At 52.7% G+C, this 11,609-nt stretch overlaps 4 protein-coding genes and 1 non-coding gene across 5 annotated transcripts; 3 read left to right on the forward strand and 2 right to left on the reverse strand.

Annotated features, from left to right (window-relative positions):
* Nucleotides 1-1,079: 1,079 nt before the first annotated feature.
* J3458_017264 (uncharacterized protein) lies at nt 1,080-3,447 on the forward strand (the record flags this gene model as incomplete). Its single annotated transcript, XM_066121080.1, has 2 exons — nt 1,080-2,339; nt 2,434-3,447. 2 exons carry the CDS (start codon nt 1,080-1,082, stop codon nt 3,445-3,447), a joined length of 2,274 nt encoding a protein of 757 aa, XP_065973905.1.
* A 1,160-nt stretch (nt 3,448-4,607) lies between these two features.
* On the forward strand, nt 4,608-4,955 carry J3458_017265 (uncharacterized protein; the record flags this gene model as incomplete). The annotated part of the gene is made up of 1 exon (XM_066121081.1): nt 4,608-4,955. The coding sequence occupies one exon, from the start codon at nt 4,608-4,610 to the stop codon at nt 4,953-4,955; it is 348 nt and encodes a 115-aa protein (XP_065973906.1).
* A 64-nt stretch (nt 4,956-5,019) lies between these two features.
* J3458_017266 (uncharacterized protein) lies at nt 5,020-5,942 on the reverse strand. Its single transcript, XM_007815287.2, has 3 exons — nt 5,800-5,942; nt 5,462-5,644; nt 5,020-5,412 (listed from the first exon to the last, which is right to left on the reverse strand). The coding sequence occupies exons 1-3, from the start codon at nt 5,868-5,870 to the stop codon at nt 5,130-5,132; spliced, it is 537 nt and encodes a 178-aa protein (XP_007813478.1). The 5' UTR covers nt 5,871-5,942; the 3' UTR covers nt 5,020-5,129.
* Nucleotides 5,943-6,741: 799 nt separating this feature from the next.
* On the forward strand, nt 6,742-10,348 carry J3458_017267 (uncharacterized protein). Its single transcript, XM_007815286.2, has 2 exons — nt 6,742-6,973; nt 7,143-10,348. The coding sequence occupies exon 2, from the start codon at nt 7,581-7,583 to the stop codon at nt 9,708-9,710; it is 2,130 nt and encodes a 709-aa protein (XP_007813477.2). The 5' UTR covers nt 6,742-6,973; nt 7,143-7,580; the 3' UTR covers nt 9,711-10,348.
* A 992-nt stretch (nt 10,349-11,340) lies between these two features.
* J3458_017268 lies at nt 11,341-11,436 on the reverse strand. The gene has a single exon. It is a non-coding gene; the product is annotated as a tRNA-Arg (tRNA).
* Between the last annotated feature and the right edge of the window lie 173 nt (nt 11,437-11,609).

Below are 11,609 nucleotides of genomic sequence, written 5' to 3' on the forward strand. Positions count from 1 at the left end.
GTTCGGTCTTTTTTTTTTTTTCTTTTTCCCCTTTCTCAAGTTAACCGGTCTTGAACGTGAGAGCATGAACCCTTTCCTGCTACTTTTTCTCTCGCACTGCTCCTGCCTAACCTGGTCGTTGTTTCGTCGTCATTTTTTTTATTTTTACCATTTTCCCGTTACGACTCACGGGCTACGACGGCTGGCGCTTCGACTGCGTCGAGCAACCGCACGGGCTTAAGCTGTTTGTTTCTACTGGCACAGGCTACGCCCTAACAACTGGTCAAATAGTGTTACTGACAAAGGAGTCTTTTTTCTTCAGTCGCTGTTTGATTTTCTCCTTGGCCTCTCGCCTCCAACTCGACCTGCTTTCCCGAAGCCGAGTCTCCGGTGCTGCAATATCCGCGTCCTCCCTTTGGGTTACCGCTTGACTGTTTTTCCTGTCGTTCCCCTTACCCCGGCGCTGACGGCTTTGCACCGCTAGCACTGCCATCACTTCCGATCGGATCATAGCGATTTTCCGGTTCGGTTTACTTGGTCATCCTTTCTTCGCCCCGTCTGCCACCTCCCTCCATCAGTCGACTCCAGTCGAAACAGAACTGTCTACCCTTCGCGACCGACACCCCGACGCTCCGATCGAATTTTATTGCCTTTCGCTTGATCCTATTGTACGGTTGCGTCGTCGTCCGACCTCAGGTTAAAGGGCGTCATTCCTCTCAGAAGTCAAAAAAAAATAAAAAGTAAAAAACCCAGCTCATAAAAAGAGGTCACTCTGGACCAAACCTTCGATTTCGTTGTTCAGGAGACGGACAATCGGCAACCTGCCATTTGCGACCGCATAGCCCTTTGAGACAACAAGGAAATAGATTGCACAGTCTGCGGGACGGCTGCCGCTTCCATCACTGTACAGAGTCTCCCGGAGTCGTGCTGACGACTTCCCTACACACTTTTGCAGCAGACATTCTTGCTTCACCCCGGCTGGGGAGCGTGGGCACGGCACTTCGCCAGATACAATACGAGATTTCTTTCTTCGTGTTGTGACCAGGCTTTCAAAAGTCGGTATTGACATGATTTCTGCAGCCGAATCCAAGTCTAACGGGATGGCGGCTTCTTCGACATTTTCTTACGCGCAAGCGGCCAAGGGACAGAGCGCGTCCCCTTCAACCGCTTCACCAAATGTTGTATCGCAGCCTCAAGGTGCCGCGTCCCCCGTGACGCCCGATGCTCCCGCCGAGTCCTTGGACGTTTCACGCCCCACCGAATCCCGCCCCCTTGTGGCAGTTGAGAAGCAAGATGTTGACAGCAATATCGGTTCCGAGAGCGATCTGCGCTCCGAGACGACTACCGACAGACGCTCCGAATTGAGACGAGATGACGATTCCGGAAGGCTAGACCGGCCTTGGAGGAGGACAGACAAGGGCACGAGATCCTCGAGCACAGCTACAGGGTCTGTTGACGAGCAGGAGTCAAGGAAACCTCGCAAGGGCAAGAAGTCCAAGGCATCATCAGATAAACAGTCCAATGATCAGGCATCAGCAGCCGATAAGGAGAAAGAGACTGCACAGCAAGCTGGCAAGGTCGAGTTGTCTGAGGCACCCATTCCCTCAGTCAACATTTGGCACCAGCGCAAGGAGCAACACTCCAGGGCTAAAGCGTCTCCCTCCGAGGGCATACCCAATGGTACTTCCAGCCATGATGGCGAGGTAAAGAAGCCCGCCAAGGACTCTGTCTCTGCAAATTCAACGAAGGAAAACGCGCCCACCAACGGCGCCAAGTCAAATCGTAAGAATGGCGACCCTGCTCGTTCAGACCGAAACGGTAGCCGGGGCTCTCGGATAGCCGAAAAGGATACCAAGACTGCGCTACCTCCGCCAGTGGAAGATGCTGCTTCCTGGCCTACACCTGAAATTGCCATCAAGGAAGAGCAGAAGAAGCCCGCTGCTACCAAGCCTGCTCCGGCTCAAGAAAAAGAGCCCCAAGATGATGCATCCCATAACAAGCGAACCAAGGAGAAGTGGGTTGCTTATGACTATGTGCCGTCAGTCAACTTCGAGACCCAGCTGCCGCAGATGCGCAACTCCAAGCCTCGTGGTGGTGCCCGCAGCGCCAACAGTAGCCGAACTGCCCCCAATGGTGCTCAGTCTAGTGACAAGGCCTCCGCCTTTGCTGCCCCTAGCAAGCCTGCCGAGTCTAAGGACAGGGCTAAGGATAATACTGCTGGTGCTAACAAAAATGCATCGCTTCCTCCGGCCTCCAAACGGGCTTCGGCGGACGTCAACACTGCTGCTAAGGAGCAAAAGAAAGCGACCGCCCATTCAGGTAACGACAAGGCGAAAGATGTCGCTACAGCACAATCTTCTGTAAGTTTTCTCTGGTTTAATCCCGGGCACGGTCTCACATCACGTCCGAGACCACCACGCTACAAGAAAAATCACACTGACTTTTGACCAGCAGAACACTAATACTCGCTCCGAAGGCAGAGCTGAAAGAGGACGTGGAGGCTATCGCGGCCGGGGCGCTCATCACGCTATCAATACTCACTCGCAACACCAGCACAATGCTGCCGGCAACTTTTCCAACAACGGATCAGTGCCTGGAAGACCCCAGGGTCCTTACAGCCCTCCACCACGACAGGGCCCTCATGGCCAGGGTTACATGCCCCCTCCCCAGCGAGGTGGAAGAGGCCGCAATGGCGCTGGTAACAACTTCCACCGCATGTCTCTTCCCAACGGTACTACCCGCATCCCCCCTATTCAGACTCAGTTTGGCTCTTACGAGTATCCCATGCCTCCTATGTCGGCCATGTCATTTCAACAGCATCCCTTGTGGGACAGCATGTTGATGGCTGTACTTAAGAATCAGATCGAGTACTACTTTTCTATTGAAAACCTGTGCAAGGACATGTATTTGCGACAGCGCATGGACTCGCAAGGCTTTGTCAACCTGCATTTTATTGCCGCCTTCAAGCGTATTAGGGAACTTACCTCGGATGTGGCTCTGATTCGAACCGTTTGCGAAACATCTTCAGATCTCGACTTTGTGGTTGGCGAAGACGATATCGAGCGCTTGCGCCGCCGTAACGGCTGGCAGAGCTTCATCTTGCCGATGGAAGACCGCGATGAGTTCGCCCGTAACCCCGGCCCGGCACAGTTAACCTACAAGAACCGTCCTTTTAACTATGTCCCCCAATATAACGGGGCTATACCTGTGCCTTACGGAATGGCTCCCCCAGTGGGTTTCGCCCCGCATGGCGATGCTACATTTCAACAATTCGGAGAAGGCTTACCTTCTGGCCAAGCCGTTAATGGACTTGTAAATGGAAACGGCCACACCCATGGTAGCAGCACCCAGTTATCCGCTGATGTCCCAGACTTTTCTCCTTCCGGTTTGGCAGGGCGAGCCTCTGATGCTCCGAAGCATGCCTCTGACGCAACCAACGGTCTGACTAATGGAATCCATGCCGAGTAATGCAATCCAAGTCGAAAGACGAGTCGAAGAGGTGGGGTTCTGGGAAACGGGCCAAGGGCTCTATGAAGTGGGGTTGGAGCGGATTTGCACCCCGAAAATAGTCCCAAATTGTTGTTTTTGACAAGACCGTGCGAGAGGCTCAACGGGGTCTCATTGAGGAAGTCTCCCCAGCACATGCTGAGTGACCGATGGCAGACCGGATTCATCAACACGCTTCTAGTATATATTTTGGTATCAGTGTTGGTTTTTGTCTTCCAGCCTTGAGCATACATCGGATCCGAGACTTTTCATCGTCTTTTTTGTTGTTTTGTTTTGGCTCGTTGATACATGGAGGGGTTATCTGACTCGCGGCATTCCCAGCTAGGGTTAGCAGTACTAGGCGTCTCGGCGTGCCTCGGTATAATGGAAGCTAGAACCCAAGATGGACAAAGAGCCGACTTGAGTCTGGCGACTCTGTCATTCCGGTGGGAGGGTATGGCGTCGATTCGGCGCAAGTGTCGAGCTTTGAAATCTCCGTTCCTTTTTTTCCTCTTTACGGCTTTTTTGCATGGGAACATAGGCGACAGGAAGACTACGTGGCCGCTTTTTGCTTTCGGCGGCCCATATGGATGGAGAGTCGTAATAGGCTCTTTCAGTTTTCCATTTTATTTACGAGGACTCGGTCCGGAACTACGAGCACCTTGGCTTATCGGTGTTGATCGAGAGGATCCTCCCTTATCAAATCAAATCAATTCGACTTCTTGCACCGATGAGGATTTTGGTTTGAGGTTTCTTTTTTTTGGCTGGGGGCCACAGATGTGTGATAATACTTTACGTCGGTTGGTTTCAGTAGAGATGCATTACAGTTCTATCCCCAGAGTATCGCGTCCATACGTCGTTCCTTGATGCAGGCTACCGTCCAGCACCTGGGCTAGAGGGCAGGATTCACGGGGTCCATCTAGAATGGGGTCTGGGGCGTGAGAAGAGGCTTTTTTTTTTTGGCCTCAGTCAGACCAGATTTTCACAGGGCCGTGGGCGTTTCCGCGAACAAGAAAAAACGCATTACAGAAGTGTATACAGAAAAGAGCGGGTGGAATAGCACAAAACACCAAAAGGGGGCATACAAAAAAGGCACATGAAATTCATCTTCTTCTTTTGTTTTCGCGCACGAAAGTGGACGAATGCTTCACAACAAAATCAAATCCATTGCTTGTTTATTCGATGCATATTTATTGTTTACTAGCCTATATTCCGCTCTTGTTGTGTTTGTCACGAAGAGTGGATTGGGAAACAATGTTGTTTTGAGGAGAAGGCCCTCCTTTGTTGCTTTTCTTCAGTTTCTTGGAGACAGGAGAGAAAAAGAGAGGTCGAACTCTATACAGCCTTTTTTTTCCTTGAGAGCAACTTTTTCTGCTCTTTTTCTTTTCAATCATTTTTCTTTTCAAGTTTTTCAAGTCGGCATCATTTATTTCTTGCACAAAACACATTTGATGCTGGACAGCGTGGGTATGATGTTGCTGCGGCACTAGTTGTATTGTATGATACGATCAAAATAATGGAAAACCAGGCATTGAGTTTTGTACGCAGCAGTAGGGCGAGATTAAAAAGCGTGTCCTGTTTCATTGGTATATAGCTATCGATGTGCACATGTTCCATATTGTTATGTGGTCATGCTTGCGACCACTTTCAGATACGACGAAGAATTAAATAGCCACAGCCAGCCCAGCGAGAGCAATAACACCGGCAACGAGATTGCTTCCAAAGGCGGTAGGGGCAGCAGCCGGATTCGACGTGGTGCTAGGTGTGCCGGTGCTGGAACCGCTCCTCGTACCGGATTGCGTGGCACTCCCAGAAGCAGAAGAACCAGGGGCAGAGGAGCCTGGGGCAGAGGATCCCGAGGCAGAGGATCCTGGAGCGGAGGATCCTGGAGCGGAGGATCCTGGAGCGGTGACCCGTACTGAGGAAGTAATGGTTGGGGTGACGCCGCTATTCAATTAGCACAAGACGATAATGGTGTGCTGAGGAGGAAGCTTACCTAGTCGTCGGATCGGGCGTTATATGGCCCATGGTAGTTGGGGCAATCGTTTCGGAGGGCTGGGAGGCTCCCGAGGAGCCTGGCCCCGAGGCCGAGCCCGTAGAGACGGGGAGGATGGTGAAGACGGCGGTGGGAGTGGACTCGTTGGGCGTCGGCTGAGACGGGACAGAAAAGAGGCGGGTGCTGCGGCGTGTCAGTAGCTTGACTCTTGTGGCGGGCGATGACGCAAGGAGCCTGCTGACGACGGGCCAGTTGCGGCGAGAACTCGATCCCACCGTAAACATGGTGTTTTCGACGCCCAAGTGTGTTTTGTGCGGGGGAGGAAGAGGGAAACATACTCTTGCCGACGGACGCCCTGCGTGCAGCCAAGGCCAGCGAGCAAAGTGACTGCTGCGACGGAGTACTTCATGTTGGATATTTTTCTTTTTTATTTTATTTTCAAATAGGTGTTGTCATACGTTGAATGTCGACTGTCCGAAAGGGAGAAGGGAAAAGTTGTCAGGAAAGGTCGGTCGAGAAGTCCGGGTTCCAGCGTCGCAACATTCTTATATATATAACTGCCTGCCCGGTCTGGGCGGCGAACACCAAGGTGACAGGCCGTCGTGTGCCATTCGGGGCAGCCGGGTTGTCAGACCCGAAACAAACAAAACACACGGCATGATCAAGGGCCTGCGACGGGGGGGACAAAGAGAGCACTCGAGGGAGATGGGCAGAAAAGGTACCGATTGGCAGTGCTTGATACGAGCTGCCCTCGCGCATGGATGGCTGCCCCGGGCAGAGAGGGCCGGATTACGCACGCCGCATATCGTGCGTCGCCGAGAAAAGAAGTTGGGTTATTTATTTCAGGGATTTGCCGGTGGTGGGTCAACAAGTGAAATCGGGATAGAGGTTGCTGGGTGCTCGTGTTTTGGAGGGGAGGCTTCATCTGCGACCTGCCTGGATGGGCTATGATGAGCGTGGGCTCTGGGCTTTTGCATTGAGAGGAGAGAGAGGTGTGCTCTTGGCGTTTTGGGGGGCAGCAGTTGACGGGGTTGACGGGGTTGACGGGGTATCATGGACTAGTAGGGTTTTTTTTTTTATTTTTTTTTTTTAAAATATCATGTTGGCTGAGTTTACGTGGTTGGTTTGTTGGGGTTGGGAGGAGAGGTTGATTTCTCGACTTGGGATGGCGGTTGTACAACTTCGTAGGGAATGATTATTCAGCGATTTTCGTGCTGACACCCAGGTCTTGTCAGACGGTGACATCACATTAGTGGCCTTGGCCATCAGGCTGTGGCGGGCGGGGCGGCAGTTGGAGTCACGATGCCACGCACCAACTTGATGCTTTGGAGGCAGTGCTTGTGGCTGGGGTGAGGCGACTACATGTAGCTGGACCGGTAGCTTGGAGACGTCAACTGGTGCCTTTTGCAGGACGACACCACGCAAAGAATGGATGACCTGCCAGTTGCTGTCTATATTGTCCATGTTTCCCCGTCGCAAGCAATGGCGGCCATGCCTGATGCACTCCCAAAAGTATTCTCCTTGAATCCGTACTTTGTTCATGTCCTCCATCCTTGGGAATGCATTCACAACAAGAATTGGGCTCTGGCAAGGATCAGGCAGCTCTGGAAAGTCCACTTGCTTCATGTCCAGTTCATATTCTCTCTCATTTGCCCAGCCACCTGACCCTTGCTTCACGCAGACACTTTGGCACCCAGATGGAAGCATGACCCCAGCAAAAGCCACCCCAGCGGGCGACCGGAGCCCCATTGAAATGACCTCCACCTTTTTCCTTTGTTCCAAGCCTTCTCCCGCCTCGCCATCAGGAAAAGTGAAGCCACCATGACGGCGGCGGGCGGCCCCCCAGGCACCCAGGCTGTGTGCCCCTCTTCTGTGGTCACAAATGTCGCCTCCCACCACTTTCTTCAACTAAGGAACTGGTCCAAACTCCGTCGACACCAGACCGACACTCTTATACTACGAGTACATCTTGTTTTCGAGGCCGATTCGTTTTCGTTTTTTGGGCAAGCGCATCCATTTCCGTTGCCCTTTTGTCGAGTCGCAAAGTGAGACGCACTGAGCAGCCAAGCAGGCAGTAGTATTATTGTTATTACATCACCCCCCCAGCCCGCCGCTGGAAATGGCCAGCTACGACGCTTACGAGCGGGATAATCCCCGCCGCGGATACGTACGAGAGGACCGACGAGACGACAGAGATGCACGCTTCGTCGACTCTCGCGATTATGGAAGGCCCGTGCCGTCGAGAGAGCTAGTTCCTCGGGCCAGAGAGGACGGTGACTTGTCGGTTGAGGAAATCCGCCGAGACTTTCCCCCGCCCACCGGACGGGACATTCGCAGAGCCCGCTCTGCTGACCATGACCGTCACTATTATTACGAAGATGACTACGACTATCGCCATGACCCTCGACATGACAGACCTCGCGAGCATGACCGCCACTCGCGCCACGGGACTTTCTACTACGAGGAGGAGGAACGCAGGTCCAAGCACAAGAGCATGTCCAAGCAGGACAAGATCATTGCTGCCGTTGCCGGTGCTGCCCTGCTTGCCGGTGGCAAGGAAATTTACGACCGCTACGAAGCAAAGCAGGAGGGAATTGAAGTGCACCGCAACCCCCTCTCATCCGTTGCCCTCGCCGGGTTTGGCGCCCTGGCTGGTTATCAAGGTGCCGAGTTTTACAGCAAGCAACAGGCCAAGAGGGACCAGAAGACCAATTACATCCTCCACCGCGGGCGTGACGGGCAAATGAGCGAGTACTACTCTGAAGACGATGATGACAGGCACAAAAAGGGCCACAAGAACTTTCTCGAGAGTGCTCTCGCCGCCACGGGCCTCGGGGCTGCTGTCAAGACCCTAACCGGCGGAGGCAAGGACGATGATAAACACTCTGACAATCGAAGCCGTGGTGGTAGCCCGTCGCGGTCCCGCGCCGGCTCGCCCCGCTCCCGTTCCAGCGGCGCTGGAGCCAACAAGATGCAAAAGGCTGCCATGGCGTCTCTGCTGGCCGGCGCCACCGAAGCTTTCCGTGTGGCAAAGGAGCCCGGCGGTTGGAAAGGCGAGAAGACGAAGCGTATTCTCACCGCTGCTGCTGGCGCCGCTACTGTCGACGCTGCCCAGGGAGACAAGCATGGCAAATTGGGTCTCGCCGAGTCGGTTATCGGAGGTCTGGTCGGCAACCGTCTCATCAATGGTTCCAAGAAGGACATTGAGGAAGACAAAGCAACGGGACGAAGCCGATCCCGATCTCGGGCTCGCTCACAGAGCGGAGGCGGAGGCGGTGGTACCGGTCTTGCCGCCTTGGCCACCGCCGGCTTGGGTGCGCTGGGTGCAAAGGCAGCCCTAGATCACCGATCCCGATCCCGAAGCCGTGCTGGAAGCCGGGACCGAAGCTACGACTCTCGGGATGGGTCGCCCGACAGGAGGCACCGCAGTCGCAGTCGCAGTCGCAGCGTAGTCGACAAAGCTCGCAACAGCTTGGCCAAGCTGGGAATTGGTGGTGGAACTGTGGCTGCCACTGATGACCATCGACGCCGCGACCAAGACGACTTTGATGACCGAGCATCTTCACGACGGTCTCGAAGATACTCTGATGAATATAGCGACGACGGCCGATATGGAGGTGGCCGCGGCCGTGGAGGAGACGACTACGACTATGAGCGATCTCACCGCGGCGGCGGCCGGCGAGATTCGTCCCGTAGGCGAGGTGGGAGCCGGTACGGATCCGAGTCTGACCTGGGTGACTCGGACGAGGACGAGAGGAGGGCCAGAAAGATGAGAGGTAAGCAGGTTATTACTACTGGTCTTGCGACTGTTGCAACGATCCACGCAGCACATGAGGTTTATCAAAGCATGGAGAAGAGGAATGCACGTCAAAGGGCTGTCAAGGAAGGCCGTCTCAGCCCTGCCGAAGCCAAAAAGCTCAAGACCAAAGCCATCATGAAGGACGCAGCGTCTGTTGGCATTGCCGCCATGGGAATCAAAGGCGCCATCGAAGAGATGAAGGAGGCTAAGGAGATGACGCATGAGTGCAAAGTCTTCAAACAGGAAAGGGCTCTCCGTCACCAGAGACGAGAAGAGCGGCGCAAAAGAGCCATCCAACCGGGGGACAAACCCCGGCGAGCCGAGAGCTGGGCACCGCCCCGTTATCGTGACGAGGACGACCTCTACAGAGATGACTATGGACCACGGTATTACGACGATAATCCGTATGGCTCCAGCAGACTCCCTGCGCCCCCCATGGGTTCTGGCTGATGAGAGACATGTGCTCATCCGTGCTCTACACTTTTGATTACTGTAGAGTATACTAAACATGGCTGGTCAACAAAGTGAGGGGCATGTGGTATACTCTTTGACATGACTGAATGAGAAGGCGTCTCCTTATCGAGGGCTTCAGCAATCTCAGCGACATGTACACGAATTTCTTGTCGTGCTGGATTATTTTATTGCTTGAGCTTAGCGTTTTTTTCTTTTGCTCATTGCGACACTCCAGAAAACGGCACCGCATGATAATGAATGGATGCAATATCAAGAAAAAAAAGTGATGGCCTAGCTACTTTTCTCATGTGCTGCGTGGCGCGGGTAACTGCATTTTGAGCGAGGGTTCTGCTGCGGTGGTTCCTTTGACAGAGCTGTCGACATCACGGATCGCTCGGCATGCAACCTCTTTTTTTATCCCACAATGGTTACACTTGCTCGAATTATCATTTTCTTACCATCTGTCCACTAACACGTCGTTCTTTGTTCTTTGATTTTTTTTTTTTTTTTCTTGATTTTCTTTCCCTACATTAAACGAATGGCTAATGACCATTTTTTGTGACAGATCGCCGTTACTAGTGCCTCAACTTTTTTTTGACCCAACGCGGACGAGAGACATTGATTGGTTGCTGGGAAGACGAAGCGAGGCAGGGAGCCGAGGCACGCATCTTACGCGGCAGGCAATATTTAATGCATGTCAGGCGAGAGAATTTTGGTGCCGGGATTCCAAGGACCGTGTCAGCAAATGGACGGCATGAACGGAGGTGCAAAGTGAAGCACGAGGAGTGGAGGCAGACGTCATCGATCGCAAAAGTATGAAGGGGTTGTGCCTTGATTTGGCGGTGGGAGAGCGGAGGGTCGCGCCGCATGTCGCTGCATAACATGACACTCGGGAAAGTCGGCTGATTTTTTTTTCTTTTTTTTTTTGTGACTAGGGGTTGATTTGAAGCAAGGTACAAGGAGAAGACGACAAAATAGCTGTGAGTGAGCAAGAAAGGTAAAATAGCAGGGCATCTGGGGGCTATCTCGTATTTTGCGCAACTTTCTTTGCGGGTGGGCTGACGGACTTGCTTACATGGCGTGCCTGCCTGTCTGCCTCCTTTTTTCAGTTCGATTTTAATGTTTTGCTTTTGTGTACTCTGATTGAACTGGTAGATGGGCGGATAACCCGTATGGATGAATGATGAAATGATGCAACCTTTTACGCCGTATAAGAGGTGACTTGTCGCGGGTTCTGTTACGTGTAGAGAGGGGCGTTGCGTTGTGTCTTTGGAGGCTTGCTGTTTGGTTGCGCTCTGCCGAAACACCCTATACCCTCACTTTCTAAGATAAAAGCGAATAATAGCTTGCTTGCACCTGTAAGTTATGGCAGCTTTTTTCAAAAAAAGAAATGAGGAGGTTGCAAAAACGGTCGTCGCCAAGGCCACGACAACATGACTGTGCGGGTCGGACTGCAACGCTGACGCCACATATGTGCTCCGCTTCTTTTCCTAGGTTTGTGCTGATGCTTTATTGACTGTATTTGCAGTGATTGATGCGTGTATCAATGAGCTGCTGAGAAAGAAGAAGAAAAAAAAAAGCATGATAAATGAAATGGGCAGGACAGGCAGAAAAGCGAATCAAAAATTGACCGAGACAGGGGTCGAACCTGCGACCTTCTGATTACATGAAATCAACTTGTCGTCAATCGTAGTCAGACGCTCTGCCATTGAGCTACACGGCCGTTAGAGTGAGTGGATCATGCTGTGTGAACGGAGGTTAGGCGAAATTTATTGTTTCCACGGGAATTTCTTGTGCGTGTATGCCAGGCTGTGGAATGGACCTCGATCAAATAGGTGCTTGGTAGGCTGGGAATATAAAAACCCTCAAGGCATTTTTATCATCATCTGAGATGCG

Source organism: Metarhizium acridum (assembly GCF_019434415.1).
Source record: "Metarhizium acridum strain ARSEF 324 chromosome Unknown scaffold_421, whole genome shotgun sequence".
Classification (NCBI taxonomy): Eukaryota; Fungi; Ascomycota; class Sordariomycetes; order Hypocreales; family Clavicipitaceae; genus Metarhizium; species Metarhizium acridum.

Bases quoted from the DNA above. Each gene is read 5' to 3' on its own strand.
- J3458_017266 (XM_007815287.2), bottom strand. From the start codon at position 5,870: ATGAAGTACTCCGTCGCAGCAGTCACTTTGCTCGCTGGCCTTGGCTGC. The intron at 5,645-5,799 runs GTATGTTTCCCT...GACACGCCGCAG, and splicing joins CAGGGCGTCCGTCGGCAAGA to CACCCGCCTCTTTTCTGTCC. The intron at 5,413-5,461 runs GTAAGCTTCCTC...CTAATTGAATAG, and splicing joins ACGCCCGATCCGACGACTAG to CGGCGTCACCCCAACCATTA.
- J3458_017267 (XM_007815286.2), top strand. From the start codon at position 7,581: ATGGCCAGCTACGACGCTTACGAGCGGGATAATCCCCGCCGCGGATAC.